The sequence below is a fragment of the Thrips palmi genome, unplaced genomic scaffold (assembly GCF_012932325.1).
Source record: "Thrips palmi isolate BJ-2018 unplaced genomic scaffold, TpBJ-2018v1 HiC_scaffold_4, whole genome shotgun sequence".
Lineage (NCBI taxonomy): Eukaryota > Metazoa > Arthropoda > Insecta > Thysanoptera > Thripidae > Thrips > Thrips palmi.
This window is the reverse complement of record NW_023144631.1, coordinates 6,791,214-6,810,334: the sequence shown is the minus strand read 5'-3', so window position 1 is coordinate 6,810,334 and position 19,121 is coordinate 6,791,214. Positions and strand designations below refer to the sequence as shown.

Genomic DNA, 19,121 nt, shown 5'->3' with positions numbered 1-19,121 from the left:
CCCAGTCAGACACCTAGCCCCTTGTGCTTAATCATCAAGTTCTTATAAAGAATTATGAAGATCTTCTATAATGTTTATTGTTTAAAATCCAACAAAGAGTTCATTCATGAAGTAATTAGAAAATATATGAAATTTCAAAAAAGAAGACATGAGACATTTCATTAGAAAAGAATGCAAATTATCTCTTCTTGCCCTTTTTCTTTCCTCCTGTGCTTGACTGTTGTTGACTTTGTTCAGATCCACTTGGTCTGTTTACTCTTGCTTTAAGTTTGGGAATCATTTCCCCTAAATGCAAAAGCAGAGAATCACCTGTATAACAAAACACACCCAAAAAAAAAATGAATTGGCCTATTCAACCTATAAACAGAACAGCAACTTTCGAGTATGTGACTTACGGGTGGGAAAAGAAGAGTTAAAAGGCGTGCCATCATCATTCTTGAGCTGAACACGAATGCGGCCTCTGAACAACAATTCTTTACTGCGCTCACGGCTGTACAACTTGTTCTCAACTCCAACCTAGTAATTAGACACAAGGGGTTAGGAAAAAGTGAGTTTCTACGACAATCGTGACTAGAACGTAACATACCTTCATTCCAGCAGCAATTAATACATCTCGAATTTCCTGATGTGTAGGATTTTCTACAGCCTTATCTTTAGCAATTTTTCGACCCTCAGCCAGAGTCTTTTTAGAATTTAAGTAAGCTGGATAAATACAAATCCATCTGAAATAAAAGTTGTACATTTATCATAAATATTCAGAGCATTAGAGGGGATTTATTGACTGATATGGGAGCTCAGATAGGAAACTTATTGTGTGAACAGGTTATGTTATGAATGCCAGCTGGCAAGACAAATTCTCAACAAAATAATTATTTGACTTCCACTTGAAACCCAATTTGCCAAAAATAACTTGGAATTCGAGTATCTCACCTATCTATTTCACTGTGTGGCTTATTTTTCACAGCTGATGCCATAATTCTCACTTCGACAACACGATCGGCCGTTCCGTGTTTTGATCGTGGATGTAGTGGTGCGGATAGTGGAAAAGGGATCCGGAGCGGGGCGGGGCGGGGTGGCGGGGTGAGGAAGGGTAGGTGAAAGGGATCCGTCATGTCATGTTTGGGGTTTCTGCTAGCATCGGAATGCCACGGCAAAGCTGTAATTTTATTAAGAAACGCATTTGAGTGCGAACTACGTCTATGCTTCCCTTTGAAAGCACGTAATGTATTTGTGCAGGAACAGTCGGTGGGGTTAGAGGGAATTTCCTAGACTGTCAACAAAAACTTGAACGGCATGAAAAATTTCTGCCTTTGGTTGTGCGCTCAATAGAATAAATAGCTGTCGAGTGGTTCAGATTTGATTCCTTTGAATCTGTTTCGATATTAAATCAATTTAAAGGGTGTCTTTAACCGAAGGGACACGCGGCAATTACCAAATCTAAGAGCTCATTCAAAGCGTCTAAAAGAATAATTTTTCATCCGTCTGCTGTATTTTACCGCCTTGTAGCACACCACCTCGTAAGAAAAGAAAAACAACTTAGCAAACATTCACACACCAAATACACGTCTTGTCACACTAATAGCCAACAACGTAAAGCTGATATCAGCTGAATAACAGCCTCGCGACGTTCACTATTTTGTTGCTGATTTCTTAGCGTAACTTCAGATCGCCACACAGCTCTTAAAGTAATGAAAATGTTCTAGCCGAAATGTTGCTCACCCATGTTTAGTATCCGCCATGTTCCCCAGGACCTGAGAGTGAATGTGAGGTGTAGTTATTTTCGTTTGGCATGTATCTGTCGTCGTTGGACCGAGTGTAATCAAACCGATTCGCTATAACGCTACAATGTGAGTCGCGGCTCCGAACAATCAAGTAAAGAAATCGGCGGCACGGCCTCTATATGAATCACAGTGCCTGGTCCTGAGGCCCGTCCCGACCCGTCTCGACAGGCCAGCGGACAGCTCAACATGGCTGACAATATGAGTCACAATGCAGCCCAAAGTAAGGAGAAACTGCGTGCCGCGGCCCCGGGGGGCACGACGGGGCCTGACCGCGAGGACGGAGTGCCCGAGAGGAAGAAGACCCCCTCGTTCCAGATTACCAGTGTGACGGTGGCTACCCGGGTGAGCAACGACGGCGGCGACGACTCTGCCGACGATCTGGACGACTCTCGGACGGACGACATCTCGGAAGCTGTGGACGTCGACGGCAACGGCTCCATGTCCATGTCGCTGTCCAGGGTGACGGACTTGGAGACGCCCAGCTTCAGCGAGGAGAGCTTCAGCAAGGAGGACGTGTTCTTCAACACGTCGGCCGCGGCCCTTGGGTCGGCGCCTGTCATCCCGACCAGCTCCCAGTACGGACTGGCAATAGTGGCCAACTTAGAAGGGGACTCGGCCACCAGCAGCTCCCCTGTCAACTGTATCAACAGTGTCAGTGCCAACGATGTGCATGTCAATGTGAGTGTGGCCGAGGCCAACAGTAAGCAGAGTGAAACGGATAGTAGTCATAGTCACCCAGGACGGAACGAGAGGTTTAAAGTGGTTAAGATTGAAAGCACAGAGCCATTCAAACGGGGTAGATGGATGTGTATGGACTATTTGGATCACACGACGCAGCCACAGCAGCAAAGTCAGCAACCACCCCAGCCGCAACAGCAGCCTCAAACACAGCAACCACCCCAGCAGCAAGCTCACCATCAACCAACGCAGCAGGCACCTCAGCAAACACCACAGCATGCACCCCAAGCTCAACCACAACAGCAATTGCAGCAGCAGCAGTTAAATCAGCACCCCATTCAACAACTGCAGCAGCCACAAATGCAGCCCCAAGTTACCCTAGTGCAGCATTCATTACCAAAACAGGACTGTAATGAAGGAATTCCCTCCAACATGGGAATGGCTTCATATCCTCAAGATACTGGAGTGATGATGAATGATACCATTGTGAAAAATGTTGGACCAGATGATCATCAAGGAAGTGTTTTAGACCCTAATGTGATTGCTCAAATGGCAAATAGTATGATTGCTCCTGTATCTTCGCCAGACCAGCACCAGCAGGCAATGTTAGCATCCCAGCGACATCAGGTGACACAGCAAAGTATAGCTATGAACCAGATGGCTACTAGTAGTTACCAACCTATGGCAGGTCAGTCTATGCCTCATGTAACTATACCTAGCAGTCAACCGCAGCAAGTAGTGATGCAAAGCCAGCAAATTCCTCAAACTATGCCCCAGCAGATGGCTCAGAGTTTTCAGCCCCAAGGTAATTCTGCAACCGGAATGCCTCAACAGATGCTCCAGCCTCAACACCCTCAAAGTATGACTCAGGTTCCATACCAGCCACAGCAAGTGTCCCAGCACCAGAGTTTGCCTCAACAGCAATTGCAACATGTGATCCAAGTGCATCAGCAACAGTACCAACAGCATCAACAGCACCAACAACAGACTATACCACAGATGCAGCAGTTGCAGCAACAAATTCACCAGCAGCAATTGCAGCAGCAACAGCTTCTGCAGCAGTCTCAACAGCAGTTACAACACCAACAGATGCACCAGATGCAACAACAGCATCAAATGCAGCAGCAACAGCAAATGCAACAACAGCAACAGCTTCAACAGCAACAAATCGCTGCAGCGATGCAGCAACAACAGCAGCAGCAACAGCAGCACCAAGTTTTACCTCAAGTTCAACAGCAACCGCCCCACAGTGCTGCACAGCATTCTGTCATGTCGCAAGTGGTGCAACAACAGGCAACTCACATGTCTGCCCCGACCCAACAGTCGCAGTATTACAGTCCTCCACAAGGATCCATTATACAGCCAAAGGTTGTCACAATGCAGCAGGCTCAAAGCCAAGCTGGCGGATATCCTACTCAGACTTCTATGACTGTAACGCAAACTCAAAATGTAAATTCAACAACGCATCTGCCTTCTATGTCGCAAGGAGCATCAATGCCTCAACAATCCATGCCGCAATCAATGGCCCAAGCACAGTCTCTCCAAGCCCAGTCGCTGCAGGCGCAGTCACTTCAGGCTCAATTACCTCCTCAGCAACATCAGCATCCACAGCATCAACATCAACAATCCTTGCAAATGGCGGGACAAGCGCTGTCCCAAATGCAGACTTTAGGACAAGGACAGAGTCTTCCTCAGAATCTTACATCGAGCTCTGTTCCTCCATCAGGTCCACAGCAGCAACAAATTCCTCACCAACAACTTGCTGGCCAATCCTTGCCTCAAATGCAACAAATTGCACCTGCTCAAAGCCTGTCTCAGGGTGTACCACAAGGTGTACAGCAAGGAGTACAAGGTGTACAACAAGGTGTACAGCAAGGTGTACAGCAAGGTGTACAGCAAGGTGTACAGCAAGGTGTACAGCAAAGTGTACAGCAAGGTGTGCAGCAAGGTGTGCCGCAGGGTGTCCCTCAAGGTGTTTCCCAGGGCGTGCCTCAGGGTGTTCCTCAAGGGGTTCCACAAGGCGTCCCACAAGGCGTCCCTCAAGGCGTCCCACAAGGCGTTCCTCAGGGTGTGCCACAGGGAGTTCCTCAAGGTGTGCCATCTCAAAGTGTTCCTCAATCTACTCCCCATCCGCAAATTAACAATCAGCTGCCACCACTACAGACCATGGCCCAGGTCCAAAACTTGCCTCAAAGTATTTCTCAAAGTTCAGTTCCTCAACCAGCCCCCCAGCAAGGGCAAATGGGCATGGCTCCACAGCCAATAATGTCAATGCAAATGCAACAAGGACAGAACAACATGATGACGGCACCTCAGCAGCCTCAGCCTCCACAGCACTACCCCATGGTGTCCAATGCTGGACCTCAGACGTTCTCAAACCCTACTGTCAGTTCATCAACATCTGTTTTGTCTCCCCATTCCGGGGGTGTTGTGTCTGTGGCTTCCAGTGGAGTGTCAAGTGTTGTCGACCCTGTAACTGGAACTGTTCTGGGTACAGTCAACAACCCAGTAGAACTTCATACAGGACAGAGTGTTGGAAGCAATCAAACTGGTTTAGGGACTGCACCTGCCAATGCTCTTCTGGAATCTCTTGTGGAAGCAACAAATTCTGTTGATGATGTGGCCCCTGGAAACTCTGACGATACTGAAAGGTATGTTCAGTATTTTTGTGTTACGATTTTTCATAGTTTATAATACTTCATTATTCATATTATTGTGTTTTTTTTTTCCAGTGCCTCTGGTACCAATGCTGTTGCGATAGACAACAAGATTGAACAAGCAATGGTGAGAACTTCTACAATGCATTTACGCTTTCTTTTCTTGTTGCTAACTGCATGCTGTGCCCTTGTTCTTTTATTTACTGCCCAGGCCTAGTAAGAAATCAAGCCTTTAAATTTAGGAGTGCATATTGGACCTATATATTGTTTATTTCACTTGCAGGATCTAGTGAAAAGTCATCTAATGTTCGCTGTGAGGGAAGAAGTGGAGGTTTTGAAAGAAAAAATTGCAGAACTCATGGATCGCATCAGTCAATTAGAGTTGGAGAACTCGATCCTCAAAGCACATGCCACACAAGAAACACTGGCTCAGCTGAATTCAAGCAGTGCCAGTAACATCCAACCACAGGGTCAACAGGGGTCTGTGTCGCAGGGACAGTCCCAGCAGACACCCCCGCAAAGCTCTCAACCTCCTCCACACCAAAATGGTTCATGAAGATAATTTGCAGACTTTTTTAAAGTAAAAGATGTGATATATTATGGCCATTGAGCACTGGCTTAAATCCAGTTGCATACTTGCCAGTTATGTAGGAGTGAATAGCGGGAACATTTTTACTGGCTGATTCCCTTTAGTGATGAATTTAATTAATGCCAAGTAGATGAAAGAAGCCATTTGAGGTTCTCGAACTTAGACTGTGCTTGTACTTTTAATACTAGGGCGATATTGGGGTCAGGCTGCCTTGCCTTGACTGGACTGCCTTTGCCTCCTGCTGACATTTGACACAGTGTGATGCGATGCCAGCAGCGACCAACTCTAGGATAATTGAGATACCAGCTGGTTCTGGAGCCAGAGATGCTGGTTGCATTTCATGCTCATTTAATTTTACATTCTGGTTTCGCTCTTGTATCTTCAAACATCTGACTTACGTTTAGTTAATATTTAGCAACACAATCAGCACCTATCTGGCTAAGGAATATTGTATGTGCTCAGATGTTGTGATAAGAGAAGAGAACTGCTGTGAAGTCACATGATTGTTTACTTTCTGTGTAGTTTGAAGGGTTACTCAAAAGAAATGACACAAGAAAAATAATATCTAGAAATTCATGACGGCCCATGTTTTGGTAGGTGCTGTCTTTGTCATTTGCCAAGTCATTTCCTAAGCACTAGTCAAAACTGGACCAGTCACCCCTCCCTCATTAAAAGCCTTGAATCTACGAGTCCTTGTCAAAAATTTAATGCACTGGTATAGGTTTACTTTTCCCTACCGATTGAATGCATCTATTCTTGTTGTTTGTGTCCATTTGAAAGAATCACAAGAGTCAAAGTTCGTTGGTGATAATGTTTGTGATATAGTACCTACTGGCTCTTTTGTTGTATTTTTCTTTCTCTTTCTTCTTTTTTTCCCTTTTCTGTGAATCAATTACTCTGTGCATAACTTTTGTCTCTAAATTGTAACTGCTATCTTTGACTGTGACATCTTGATAGAAGTGATCCACCCCATTACCATTTGGTATATTTACTTAAAACCCCCAAACCATAAACTTCCCTCTTAACCTTAGGAAAATATGAGATATGTCTTTCGTTTTAACATAAAATTAATGCCCTGGTAGTTTGTCAGAAGTCTATGCTAAAATTTTATGTCTGCAGATGTTGCCTTTGTTTTGCTCGTAAGGTTTTTTCACTCCTCTCATGGCCAGATTAAGCTGCAAATTCAAATTTGCTCCATGATAGAATCCAGCTGGTTTGACAAAGAAGTTTTGCTTGCCCTCTTGAGTAGCTCATCTAGTCGTTTTTAATAAGACTGAAATCCTGACAAATCTTGGTTGCCTCTAGTCCTGTCCAACTATCTTCCTCACATTGTAGGCTTTTCTTTGAGAAGAAGAATTCGGCAGCTGAAGATTTCTATTACTTGGCAGCAGATTTATAATAAGTAGCCAGTGCATTCAAATTTCTCTTACAACAAATTAGTAAGAAGTGTAGGTGTAGGCCAAGAATGTTCATTATTTGGAGGGGTGATCTTGGGATAAAGACGTGTGACAATTTTGATTGGGAATCAAAGTGGGTGTGCCATAAATTATTCTTCTCTTCTTTGAAAATCTTGTTGTTGTTGAATCATCTCATAGTCTGTGCATTTCGTAACATAGTAATAGTAAATTATTGGCCTGAAAGGAAAGTTTGAATTGGTGAAGAAGGCTTTGTGACTGCAACCTAGACGTGTTTTATTGGCTTTTCCTTGAGGCTGAACATGGCTTGTTCACATTTGTAACTTGTGTTTGACTGTCAAGACTTATGAGCCAGGAGTTAAAATTTATGCAATTTAGTATTATTTTGTTAAAAAAAAATCTGTGTACTGTTTATCAACTTTGTCATTTAAAATAGAAAACAACATCTAAACAACATGAAATAACTGTTAAAAAAGATATCCATGACTAGCTTTTCCCTTACTGTTCAGTGTATAGTGCACATTCCACATGTTGTGATGCCGTTTCTTACTGTTGGTGCAAGAGCAGACCCTTCGCTGTTTTTGCAATTATTCTTTGATTTTAATAACAGGTTTTTAAATGAATATTAACTGTCCGTGCCCAATTTCAATGAAAGGTTGAGTTTCCTCTCTGGCTTTGAAGCTTTTGATTAAGACGTGTGTATGGTTTATTTCAGTATTTGACTTGTTTTGCATTCTGCAAGCATTCAAAGTCATGAAGGCTGTGTTAGTGATATAAATAGTTTAAGGAAATAATTTTATGCCTTTTTATGTGAGTGAAGCTGATGGAAGTCTTGATAATAATTCCTGGTTCATTTTGCCTTTAGAAAATGAGACAATTGGAATACACTTATATCAAGAGAAGTTGTTCAGATAGTCAGAAAACAGGATTCTTTATGTTTGTTTAGTAACAGATTTTAAGCTTTGACACTCACCAATTATATCACCATTGGTGATTTATTCTGATTGATTACTGCATCATTATTCCCTAAATGCTTGAAAATATTTTCTGATCATCTGGCAGTATGCTTCATTTCTCACAGTTTTATTTAGAAATTTTTTCACTTTTTTTCAAATTTTAACTGTACTTGAAAAGCACTGCTTTAACTAACCTCTGAATATTATTTTTCCAGTAATGGAAATGCTTCTACCTTATTTGTATAAGTGTACTTTTCCCTCTAGCTGGTGCCAATCAAGATCAATTTTCATATTGCTTTTACATGTAAGTGTATTGTATTTGGTCTGGATTGCCAACTACTTTACAAAGTGAATCTCTTGTGTGGAAAGAATGTTTCATCTTTTATGGTGGTTTATCTAGCTTACATCACCCTTGAACTTTTTTCTTTCATTCTCTGGAAAATATTCTTCTCATAAGTAAATGAACTTATGTTTTATAAAAATGACAAAAAAAGAAAGAAACAAAAAACAAAATAAAAAAATACTTGGTTTGTTTACCATGCTCTAGGTATTTAATGAAACCAAGCTAAATAGAATTAAATCACCTATGTTTGATGAACGGTAACTGTCCACAGTTGAATACGTACTTTATTTCTTGACAAGTGCTTCCTGCTGTATATGATCAAATTGCAAGTACAATGATGTGTCTGTGCATTATTATCACTGAAGTAATAACCCAGATTGGTAGTAAAACTTTCTGTCATCACTGGTTTTCTATTTTAAGTGATGCTAACTCTGTAAGTATACATTACATCTGTGTCATGCATTGTGCAAGTGTGTTTGTGTGTGTGTGGCGCTTTCTGTGGGGATTTTACTTTTCCGAGTTTGGTGCTGTTGATTTTCAGATATTGTACTACTTTCATGGTCAGCAGTTCTAATTGTGACCCTGCAGCCATAAATGATTTCAGTGCGCTTATTCTTGCTATTGACATTGTGTACCATCTACCACCTGGATACCCCTATCTGCCATAACCAGACCAATTTTACGTAACAGCAGCATCCATAGACTCTTTCTTAAAATGAAACAAAACTGGATTTTAAACAAAACAGTGTCATGTTTGTGGTGCTGTGCAATGGCTCAGGAGTGGTTCCAATGCATACACTATCGCTATGGCAGCAATCGCTGCTGGTGTTGGCCCCCTTATATATCTACCATGTGATATGTTTCGAAGTTCTGTATCTTATAAGGCTGACTATATTTCTTAGTTATGTTTTGATTCATAGGAGACTTGTCATCAAAATTTCACTGACTTTAAGGTATGTTAGACACTTATTCTTGAATTTTAGTAATAAACTGGTTGTTTCTACTGTAACATAAATTAGGCATGAAGAAAGTTCCTTGAGAAATAAGATCATTCACTTACATGCTTGCTGAACTGATTCTAAGAATTGGGATATACTCTAGAATTTGAAAACAAATCCAGGAAAAAAATTGCTTAAGTTAGATAAATAACCAACCCAATCTGTTGCTATTCTTGACTTGAAGGAATCATATTTCATGGCCAGCTTATTTCATTGTCTCTCTTTTTCTCTGACAAAGCAGTGTAACATATGTTTTGAATGAGATTATTTTTTAAGTAGTTGTGTATTTTGATGGGGACTAATTATGGAAATTGAATTCTGTACAGTGAGATGATTGTATTGTAAATAGATATTGAAAAGTTTAATATATGCATATATAAATATACATATTTAAAAATATTTTTTATGTGTAACTGGCAGTTTTGTGATTTAAAGATATTGGAGGGCAAGTGTATGTGTGAGAATACCTGAATAAGAGGTAACAATTCTGCAGTTTTTTTTTTTTTTTTTTTAAATGTAATCCAAGTGTACATAAAGCAGGAAGTATGAGATATGGTTCCTCATTTGTTATTGATATTAATAAATAACTATTCACTTGACGTAGTACTTGGATTAAGATTCATTTCCCCTTCTGCACAAGGGAAGATGGTACCCAAGAAGTACGATACAGTGTGAGTATACAGGAGGTAGCACTGACTTGAATCATCAAATTTAAGGCACACAGCTATTTGGGCTGTTTCAGTCTATTAGAGGGTTGAAAGTGGGTTAAACAAGGACAACTTAAATAGTTGAGAGGTTTAATTCAGGGATTTAAATATTACAACAAAGAGGCAGTAAATCTTTTAAAAATTTCATTGCATTTAAGACTTGGAATCAAACTTTGTTGAAGGCAGCAATATCAACACTCTGAACCTGAAAATTGCAAGAAAAATTGTTAGCAGACGGGTCCACAAAAGCAAACACAACTACTTAACACATGAACTTACATAATCTTCAAAGTCTTGGATCTTTTCTTGGAGAAGGTCAATAGAAACCTTATCATCTTCAACAACACAGGAAATGTGAAGTTTATGAATACCATAGGCTAATGGCACCAATTTAGCTTTAAAAAATTTCATTGAATAATTAGTACAAGTGGAGAACTAGAATGAGACTAAAGAAATTTAGGTCACTTACAAGCACCCCAAAGAAGACCATCCATTTCGATTGTTCGTACACATTCTTCCATCTTCTTCATGTCTGTTTCATCATCCCAGGGAGAAACTGAGAGAATGATGTTCGACTTGGCAATAAGAGCAGGTTCTGAGGGCACAAGAAAACAAATGAAACTTAATCCAACATGAAAGCCTAAAACATCATACACAAAACGAAAACTTACTCTTTGATTTCTTTTCAGCATAAGCTGCCAATCGTGCCTCTCTAACCTTTGCTGCCTCTTCACCCTCATCCTGAAAATCATAAAATAAAAATGATATGAGTGCAAAAAAATGCAAAGCATTCGGAAACACAAAACTATTCTAAGGAACAAAACTGAAATTTTGGACTGTACCTCTGAATCTGAGCCAAATAGGTCAACCCCATCATCGTCTTCCTCTTCTTTCTTTGAGACCTTGGGAGCAGAGACTGCAGCAGGCTTTCCTCCTTCAAGAGATTTGACACGGCCATCCAAACTTATAACAAGATTCTTAAGGTCAGCGACGACTGAGCAAAGGAGAGAAGAAAGAGTCAAGGAGGCAAACAATGAACGGCCGATAACTCACACCTGACACAAACTAGAGGGTACCTTTGTGAAGGGAAGCATTCTCCTTCTCCAATCCATTTATCCTATTAATAAGTTCCACACTGCTTCCAGCCATGGCAGCAATACCGTCCATCTAAAAAAAAAGGGGGCGGAAAAACAAAAACACTACATTAATTTATGTTATTTAGGACACTTGACCACATCACCACACTTTTCACAAAAATCGAATGTTATGAAAGGTATGTAAAGGTGATAATTAAATATTCCAAATTTTGATCACATTATTAGCAAGTGCAGATTATTTTATCTTATTGATAAAAACCATAATTTGAGGAATGTGTTAAAATATGCATTAAGAATGCACTCCACCTCAGAAAGCAGTATACCCAAGAGATACCAAACTTGCAACAATCAAAATGAACACGATTCAGTAAGCTGATGACAAGGCATGATTAAACTTCTAGGAACAATGGATTGAAAAGCGAGGGAGAAACCTCAAATTAAGCAGCGATAGTGATGAATGGCATCCAACCATAAGTTATCAAAGCATGCCTCCCTCCCAACAAACTCTAGGAACACATGCATTGTGAAGACACTTGGGTTAACTTGCTCACATACAGATTTGAGATGTAAATTCATCCCTAAGTTTATACCTCTTCTCTCTGCTGAAGCACTCTCAATCAACATTATCAGGACATAAAATGAGAATAGAGCAAGTGTTAAAATACATAGAAGAGCAAGGAGCTACAACTACAATCAAATACCATGGAACTGGATATGTGCTAGCCCCTTAAGGTAAGGTACAGAACTGTGACAGAATACTAATTTAAATTTGCATTTAAAGAAGAGAAAAAAAAAGTTAAAAGCTTGGGAAAAAAATATTGCACTGCACCACATTACCCAGTTCCGTGACCTCTTCCCTGCTCATTGAGGTTGAAGTACAAATATAAGTTACAATTAAGCTATTCTACCGAACAACTGATCATCATGGCTACTCACACATTCAAGAGATTGTTTAATATGTTGACGAGCCTTCGCAACCTCACTTGCCAAAGATTGTTTCATAGGTGAGTTAGAAGATGCCTATCCGACAGAAAGACAGAAGAAATTAAAACTGCAGTCAGTGTTAAACTGTACCATCTTGCTCAACAACAGCCACTAAGCAAGACTCAACCCACAACTTAATAAAAATCATACTTCAGCTATAAGCTCAAAATATAAAGGCAATTGGAAATATAAGACTTAAAATAAAGATTGAAACAAAAGTCAAATTACTTTCTATTTCCAAGGGGGAAAACTTGTTAAGTAAAACAAATTACTTACATATTCCAAGAACTGTTTCTTTGAAAAAAGGTATACAGAGTAAATAAAATTGAAAGCCCTGACCAGGAGGGACAAGTAATGAAACTACTATTCCTAAAAAATTGGTATGCCTCAGAAATAAAAGAAGCAAATAATCCATCCCTCCCCCCCCTCTCTTATAAAAAAAAATGCAACTTACGATGGCAGTAGACTTTCATGCTTAATTAAAAGCTATACAGTACATACAGTTTTAAACATGCATTAACAAAACGAAACAAGGGGCAAATGCAAGTTCTACTTCAGTGATAAACATAATAATAAAAAGAGAGCAGCATTAGCTTAGCCAAAATCAGGCATGCAAATAAATCAAGTGCACCTACAAGAAATATCAGCTGTCGTGTGTTCAACATTAAATACAAATGTTATGCAAAAATTTATATGCTCAGGAGTCGTAATGTTTGCAGATCTGTCAACTTCAAACTAACTGTGGCCAAAAAGACAGACAGGCCCTCTTAAATAGCTACAGTTAGAGTTGACCAACAAACTTGACAATAGGAGTTTCCTGCACACAGTGGTAATGGGTAAATTCTTTTGCCGTACAACTTTCCATGCATGATTTAAATAAAAGCACACTAGCAAAAATTAGTCTTTGTAAAGGAGAGTGTATAAATGGATTCCTAATGGTGCCAGTTCAGATTTCAATGTGGCAGTTCCACACAAGCTGCACTACAGCCATCAGACTACCTCAGATGCTAACAAAACTAACAACTTCAAGGCAATAAAAAAAAATCATAAGCTCCATTTTTAATTACAAAATATTATGGAAATGGTGACAGGAAGACTCTACTTGCATTTTTAGTCTCAATGTGGTTATTGCCAACTTGACACAGAATGTTGTTTCCAACAGTGTTGAATGGAAGCTCAGTTCCCTTCACAGCCACTGAAGAATACCCCTGCGGTTTTAAGACAAACATATCCTTGCAAGTTGCAACAAAGAAGTTTGATTTGAAGAAAAAGAAATTCACAGCAGAGGGGAACTAACCTTCACTTCAGAGTTAACACCATTGGGTTTGCCCTTCAGCTTGCTGTTCCAACCTGAGTTTTCAACATAACTTTGTTTGTTGTCTTGAGTGAAGGTGACATTTTTCTGCTCTTTCTTAAGCTCCTTATCTTTCTTCTCCTTCTTGATCTTTTTCTCTTTCTTTGAGCGCTTCTCATCTCTGCTCACGGCAGAGTTCGTGTTGCTGTCATTGACATGGTTTGTGGAAGTTTCCACTACTTTCGACATATCGGAGCACACCAGGTCTTTGTGATCAGCCAGCTTAAAGGTTGTGAGCAGCTATGTAAATACAGTAATCTTAATTTAATTTCAGTAGGAATAAGAGCCACATTGTATTTATCCACCTCAACCATTCAAACAGAATAATGTTAATGCGCAAATCCAGTTAGAAATAAAACACGAGAACCAGTTAATACATACAGCTCATCACGAGCTACAAGCATGAGCGTAGAAAGCACCCGGACAGCACAACCACCCAAACTAAGTAATGAAAATGCAAAACCACCAAGAATGTCCATCACCAAGGAAAACAACGACATGATTGATTGTCCCAAAGAACTTATGTAAACTCCACCCAACCATGACGGACTTCTTTCCCACACAATTCTATGTTTCATAAGCTGTTTATAGATGTCGGACAAGACCAAATTAATTTTCCTAAGTTCCTAATGATAAACGGGCCTGTTGTGCTACAATGATCTTACTAAAAGAGGTGCAGCAAGCGTCTACAGTTTAAATTAATTCTTACCTTTGCTAGCTTTTCATAATACTGCCTCTCTGCTGCTTCATATTTCGACTTCTCATACCAAATTGATTCGTGAGCAAGAGGAGAAGCCATGGTTGTTAGTGGACAGTATTCCTATAACAACAAAATGGACGTCAAATTAAAGTGGTCTAACTCGATCTTGGACAGGCTAACAATTAAAAACCCCAAATGGGGGAAAAAATTGTTTATCTCGACTCAAGCAGGCTGATTAAGAAATAATGATTCAAGTAGAACTTCAGTTGAGTCAGCAACTGACAGCAATGGACAGCAGGCTAAAGGTTTCTTAAATGTAGCACATCAGGCCGACGATAAATTACCGAATTGCATGAATTAAATGCCAACGATAAGAGTGCCGAAAACGCCGGCGTTGGGCCCTACCCCAACAAATGAACAACAAAGAGGTTAACGCGAGGAATGAATTACTTTACTCATCGTTGAAATGAAGTTCCAAAGCATAGAAAAACTTTAGAGAGGGCATGGTTACATATTTGCTTGCACGCTTGTGGTCTGTTCAAAAAGAGAAGGGCCAGATATTCTGGATATATATAACAAAGTGAAGGGAACCTGGCAGGCAGGCATCAACGGGCAGTCGGTCTACTGGTCGCAGGGCGTCGCGCGACTACAGAAGGATGTAAAATCTAATTCAAATCGCCATCAAACTCAAGCACCAGCCCAGAGAACTGCTACAGAACGCAACAGAATACAAAAAAATGACGGGAAAATGCTAAGATGGGGTTGCACGTGTCAATGCAAGTTGATGACAGATTTCACTAGACCGTCTAATACCCACTCCACCGTCTTCCTTGAAACAATTCCAGTCCAAAAAATACGGCGCGAAGATGTGACACAAGTATTTAGGAGCTTGAACACAACACAGCCAAGGAAATTGTCGAATTACCTGCTTCAAATCTCTTGAGGCGACTGCTGAGGTCTCAGCTGTGATGGGAAGGGAAAGGGGGAAGGGAACGGGAGAGGGGTGAGGGGAGTTTGAACGGAAATGATTCAATGAAATTTCACTGCCTTCTCTTCTCGAACCGAAGTGCCGAAAGTGACATCCGGAGTCTCCTCTCCGCCATGACAGTTAAATTTCCCTGCTGTTGACGTAAAGTCATGAAACTTGGTACATTTTGGAAATCCAAATGGCTGGAACTTTTTTCGATTTCGACAGCACACTGCCGGTATGTATTTAATGGGATAGCTCGCAATACTTCAGCTTTGCCTGCAATCATATTGTCATTCCAACCTTACTTCTTATACTCATGGCCTGGTTACACTGCACCGGGGCACACAAACACTTAAATGAATTGACGCTTTAACTCTTTTATCATACACAGTCCTGTACAACAAAATATCGTAAATGGTTCCATCACCTTTATATTTTACAAGACGCACAGGCCAGCTGAAACGGTGCGAATGCCCTCTTAGGTTATGCCCTTCTGAGGGTAAACCTAGTCAACATCTATGTATTTCCACAGTATAACATCAAATGGGCAAAATTACGTACCAAATTGTTTTGTCTGCTGTCACTTTGACTTTGCATTTGAATCCAAGTCGCCTCTCGTGCCGATTGTCTCTGTCAATGTCAGGGACCTAACCTCTTCTTGTTTTTACTAAGATTGCTACATTTATGTAACTTTATTTGTGTAACATATGTCCTATCAATATCTGAAATTTGTTTGTTGAATTCAATTTATCTGCCTATGGACATGGCACTCCTTCCCCTTCCTTGCATTGTTACTTGTGCTGTATCTTTTGAACTTGTTGTCAATTACATTATTTTCATCTTAATTTATGTCCTTCAGCCTGGGGATGACCCAGGGCAGGGCTTAGAGGAAGAAGAGGAACAGCAATATGATGCTCTCAATGATGAAACCTTTGGAACTGCTACGGGTATGTTTCTCTGTGCTGATGTCTGTTCAATGTATTTACTTGTCATTGCATTGTTATAAATTTATTATCTTTATCAGAGGATGACTGGGAGCAGGACCACGAACAGCTGTCAAAGCTAACAGAAACCTCACGAGGATGGAATAATGATTTTGATGATTTCAATCATAACGACCATGATGACCTTCGAGTAAGTGTTTCTCATTTCCAAATTGTCAATTGTTGTTTATTGCAATCATTCATTCATCTTATAACTTCTGATTTCTTCTGAAAAGAATGGACAAGACCATCTTGAAGCTAGTTTATCGCAGTTAGTACTGGAAGACAATGATGAAATAGCGGTAAACAGGAAATCATCTTCTCATATTCCTCATTCAAATTTAGTGGTGCGTGTTCCATTTAATATATCGCTGCATTGACATCAGACTTTTCAGTTTTATTTAATCTAATCCTTTCCTGTCATCAGCCGTATCCTGAATCACCTAACGCTCTCCGCAATTCTGTGTGGGCTGTTGGTAAACATGATGGACCTTTGTCTGCATCATCTCCACTTCGCCCTAGAGTTGCTTTACCTCAAGGCGTCAAGGTAACACCATGACGGAGGCGCAATCTTTTACCGATTTCTCCTTAATATATATCCTTCATCTTGATATAATTGCCATATTTCATGTTATTAATTTTATTCTATTTCTGTAGAATGTTTGCACTGTTGAGGAGCTGGAAAGGAATCTTCTCCAAATGCGCAGTGGAGGTGTCACTGGGTCTTCTTTACCACCTCCACCTGGTTTGGGGAACCCAAGTCCAGGTGGTGCATTACGCCTCGAAGATTTAGAACGAAAAATTACCCAAGTAGCACCCCAGCCTAGAATGGTAAGTTTCATCATTTCATGCTTCCAACTGTCATCTCTATAAGTTCTAGTTTATCTATATGCTTTTAATTCCTGTGCTTGTTTCCTCCAGAATATGATACCTGACATGCCATCTAGATTTCCCCCTGGTTTGGGAAGGGGCAATATCATGAATACACTTCAAAACCAGAGACTTATTGGTGAGTGGACTATTAATTTAATTTTTGTTTTTTCATTAATGACCTTAGTGATTATGTTCTTGTATTGTATTGGCAGGCCCCCCAGGACACATAGAAGCCCCGAAGGTACCCCTACAACAATTGCCTCTCGGTTTTGGTAGCTCAAATATTCCTCCGTACTTTGCCATTCGACAACAACATTCTTTTCAGGTAGAATACGTTTATTTTCCTCTCTCATATGTTTTCAATATTGATAACAACTGTAATATCCATCTAATTTAAAAAAAAAAATGTTCCAGCCGATACAACCAGGCCCTGGAATGATGCCGCTGGGTCCACATCAGCAGCAGCAACACTTACCATTTAACATGAATGGACCAAGAATACCTCCTCCTCACATGAATAACCACCTTGCACACCATCTACACCAACAGCATTCTCAGCACCCTCAGCATCACCAACACATGGCCCATCAACAGCATAGAAATACTCACCAACAACCTCATCACTACCACCAACCCCACCATCATCAACAGCAACAGCAACATCATCATCATCAACACCAACAGCAGCAACACAGAGTGAATGGTGCTGGAGACTATGATGAGTATGCTGGGTTGATGACACCATGGCAAAAGCAATGGTTGCTCAACATTCAAACTTTGCAACTCAATGTTGGTGTACCTTACGTTGTGGATTATTATTACACTGTAAGAGGCCCCCTCCTCCATATTATATATGTACATACATCTTGTAGTTTTTCTCTGAATAAGTAATTATATATTTAATTTCCCATTTTTAGGTTTACAAGAATCGTAAAGAAAGGAGAAATTCAGACTCTAGGAAATCAGATAGTTTCTATGGAAGACCAGAATCTGTTCGATTGGGAAAGGATCGAGCTGAATCAACAAAGCCAGGACGTGAACGTCCACCATCTGTGATGGGACCAGCCAAAGCATATACCCCACTTCAGTTTGAGAATTCTCTTGGAAAACTCCAGGTATTTTTTTTTTAAGTTATAGTAACAGGCTCTTATTAGTTTTCTAATAATTTTTATTCGTGTTAATTACATGACTTCCTTTGTCTTTTGTAGTGTGTTAGTGTTACTGCGCCTCGTAAACTCATAGATATGGAAATTATGGCATCAGAGGGACCAGATGGCCAGTCAACTCAAAAAGATTTGAAGAAGACAAAGCAACTTCTTCTTGAGATTGAAAGGGTATACTGCATTCTATTTGAATTTAGTTTTGTGTTAACTTGTTCTTTGCCACTGTTTTTTTTTTCCACATTAACGCTACTTTTGCCTTTACAGTTGTACGTTTTGCTTCTGGAGCTGGAAGATGCATTTGACCCTCAGGCCATCGAAGCTGCAGCTGAGGCTGCTGCAACTAGAGCAATGCGGGATCCTCCAGACAATGAACCGGAGCCTGAAAAACCTTCACCCGAAGAACTTCTTACACGAATGACAAGTGTTCTATTGCAGGGTGATAAAATCTTTGGATTCATGGGAATTCGAAAGGGAAAGGTAAGAGTCCTTTACAAGCTTAACCTGATTTCAGTATCATTGATTTTCTAACCTATTGTTTTTTTAACATTTGTTCTTCTATCTCTCTCTGACAGACATTCTTGCTAAGATTGCTCCCCCATATACCAGCTGATGCAGGCTTGCATTTTGCCTTTTGGGGTCAGGTGCTTTATGGATTATCTGCACTAGTGAGACGTGACCAGGCAGATGGCCTTCTTCCACGGTTTCTCCCTGAATTAAAGAGGTGGCTGGAAGTAAGCGATTTACCTCAGATTTTGAAACTCACTACTTCTCTCGTTGCTGAAGCTAGTTTAAAGTCAAAATCCAGTCGAAGCGCTCTTTCTGCAGCAGTCAATAGCAAGGTGCGTATGTTGCCAGTATTCATTTCTGTATAAT

General features: G+C 40.4%; 4 protein-coding genes across 10 annotated transcripts in view; 2 read left to right on the top strand and 2 right to left on the bottom strand.

Annotated features, from left to right (window-relative positions):
- Positions 1-52: 52 nt before the first annotated feature.
- On the bottom strand, positions 53-1,844 carry LOC117649296 (signal recognition particle 19 kDa protein). The gene is made up of 5 exons (XM_034391916.1): positions 1,720-1,844; positions 931-1,156; positions 587-722; positions 396-516; positions 53-309 (listed from the first exon to the last, which is right to left on the bottom strand). Exons 1-5 carry the CDS (start codon positions 1,721-1,723, stop codon positions 179-181), a joined length of 618 nt encoding a protein of 205 aa, XP_034247807.1. The 5' UTR covers positions 1,724-1,844; the 3' UTR covers positions 53-178.
- Positions 1,845-1,931: 87 nt separating this feature from the next.
- On the top strand, positions 1,932-9,909 carry LOC117649290 (chromatin modification-related protein eaf-1-like). The gene is made up of 3 exons (XM_034391902.1): positions 1,932-5,110; positions 5,192-5,243; positions 5,400-9,909. The coding sequence occupies exons 1-3, from the start codon at positions 1,968-1,970 to the stop codon at positions 5,670-5,672; spliced, it is 3,468 nt and encodes a 1,155-aa protein (XP_034247793.1). The 5' UTR covers positions 1,932-1,967; the 3' UTR covers positions 5,673-9,909.
- A 288-nt stretch (positions 9,910-10,197) lies between these two features.
- LOC117649294 (probable elongation factor 1-delta) lies at positions 10,198-15,332 on the bottom strand. 5 transcript variants are annotated; one of them, XM_034391914.1, is made up of 12 exons: positions 15,185-15,332; positions 14,269-14,379; positions 13,503-13,799; positions 13,312-13,413; positions 12,158-12,241; positions 11,812-11,823; positions 11,201-11,291; positions 10,967-11,118; positions 10,796-10,865; positions 10,594-10,719; positions 10,404-10,519; positions 10,198-10,329 (listed from the first exon to the last, which is right to left on the bottom strand). In XM_034391914.1, exons 2-12 carry the CDS (start codon positions 14,356-14,358, stop codon positions 10,291-10,293), a joined length of 1,179 nt encoding a protein of 392 aa, XP_034247805.1. In that variant the 5' UTR covers positions 14,359-14,379; positions 15,185-15,332; the 3' UTR covers positions 10,198-10,290. The 5 variants fall into 5 exon arrangements, with proteins under 5 accessions (XP_034247805.1, XP_034247806.1, XP_034247802.1 ...); XM_034391915.1 differs by having other exon boundaries at positions 15,077-15,225; XM_034391911.1 differs by lacking the exon at positions 15,185-15,332 and adding an exon at positions 14,851-14,880.
- The window catches only part of LOC117649291 (protein PAT1 homolog 1-like), a 5,341-nt gene continuing 1,526 nt past the window's right edge, over positions 15,307-19,121 (top strand). Inside the window, exons 1-13 of one of the 3 annotated variants that reach the window (XM_034391905.1) lie at positions 15,307-15,464; positions 16,089-16,176; positions 16,254-16,363; positions 16,449-16,559; positions 16,640-16,759; positions 16,870-17,043; positions 17,134-17,221; positions 17,298-17,410; positions 17,500-17,910; positions 18,003-18,200; positions 18,294-18,419; positions 18,513-18,725; positions 18,821-19,087. In XM_034391905.1, coding sequence (XP_034247796.1) covers positions 15,426-15,464; positions 16,089-16,176; positions 16,254-16,363; positions 16,449-16,559; positions 16,640-16,759; positions 16,870-17,043; positions 17,134-17,221; positions 17,298-17,410; positions 17,500-17,910; positions 18,003-18,200; positions 18,294-18,419; positions 18,513-18,725; positions 18,821-19,087 — 2,058 coding nt within the window. In that variant the 5' untranslated portion in view covers positions 15,307-15,425. The remainder of the gene's footprint in view (positions 15,465-16,088; positions 16,177-16,253; positions 16,364-16,448; positions 16,560-16,639; positions 16,760-16,869; positions 17,044-17,133; positions 17,222-17,297; positions 17,411-17,499; positions 17,911-18,002; positions 18,201-18,293; positions 18,420-18,512; positions 18,726-18,820; positions 19,088-19,121) is intronic. The other 2 variants (XM_034391906.1, XM_034391907.1) reach the window with 2 other exon arrangements.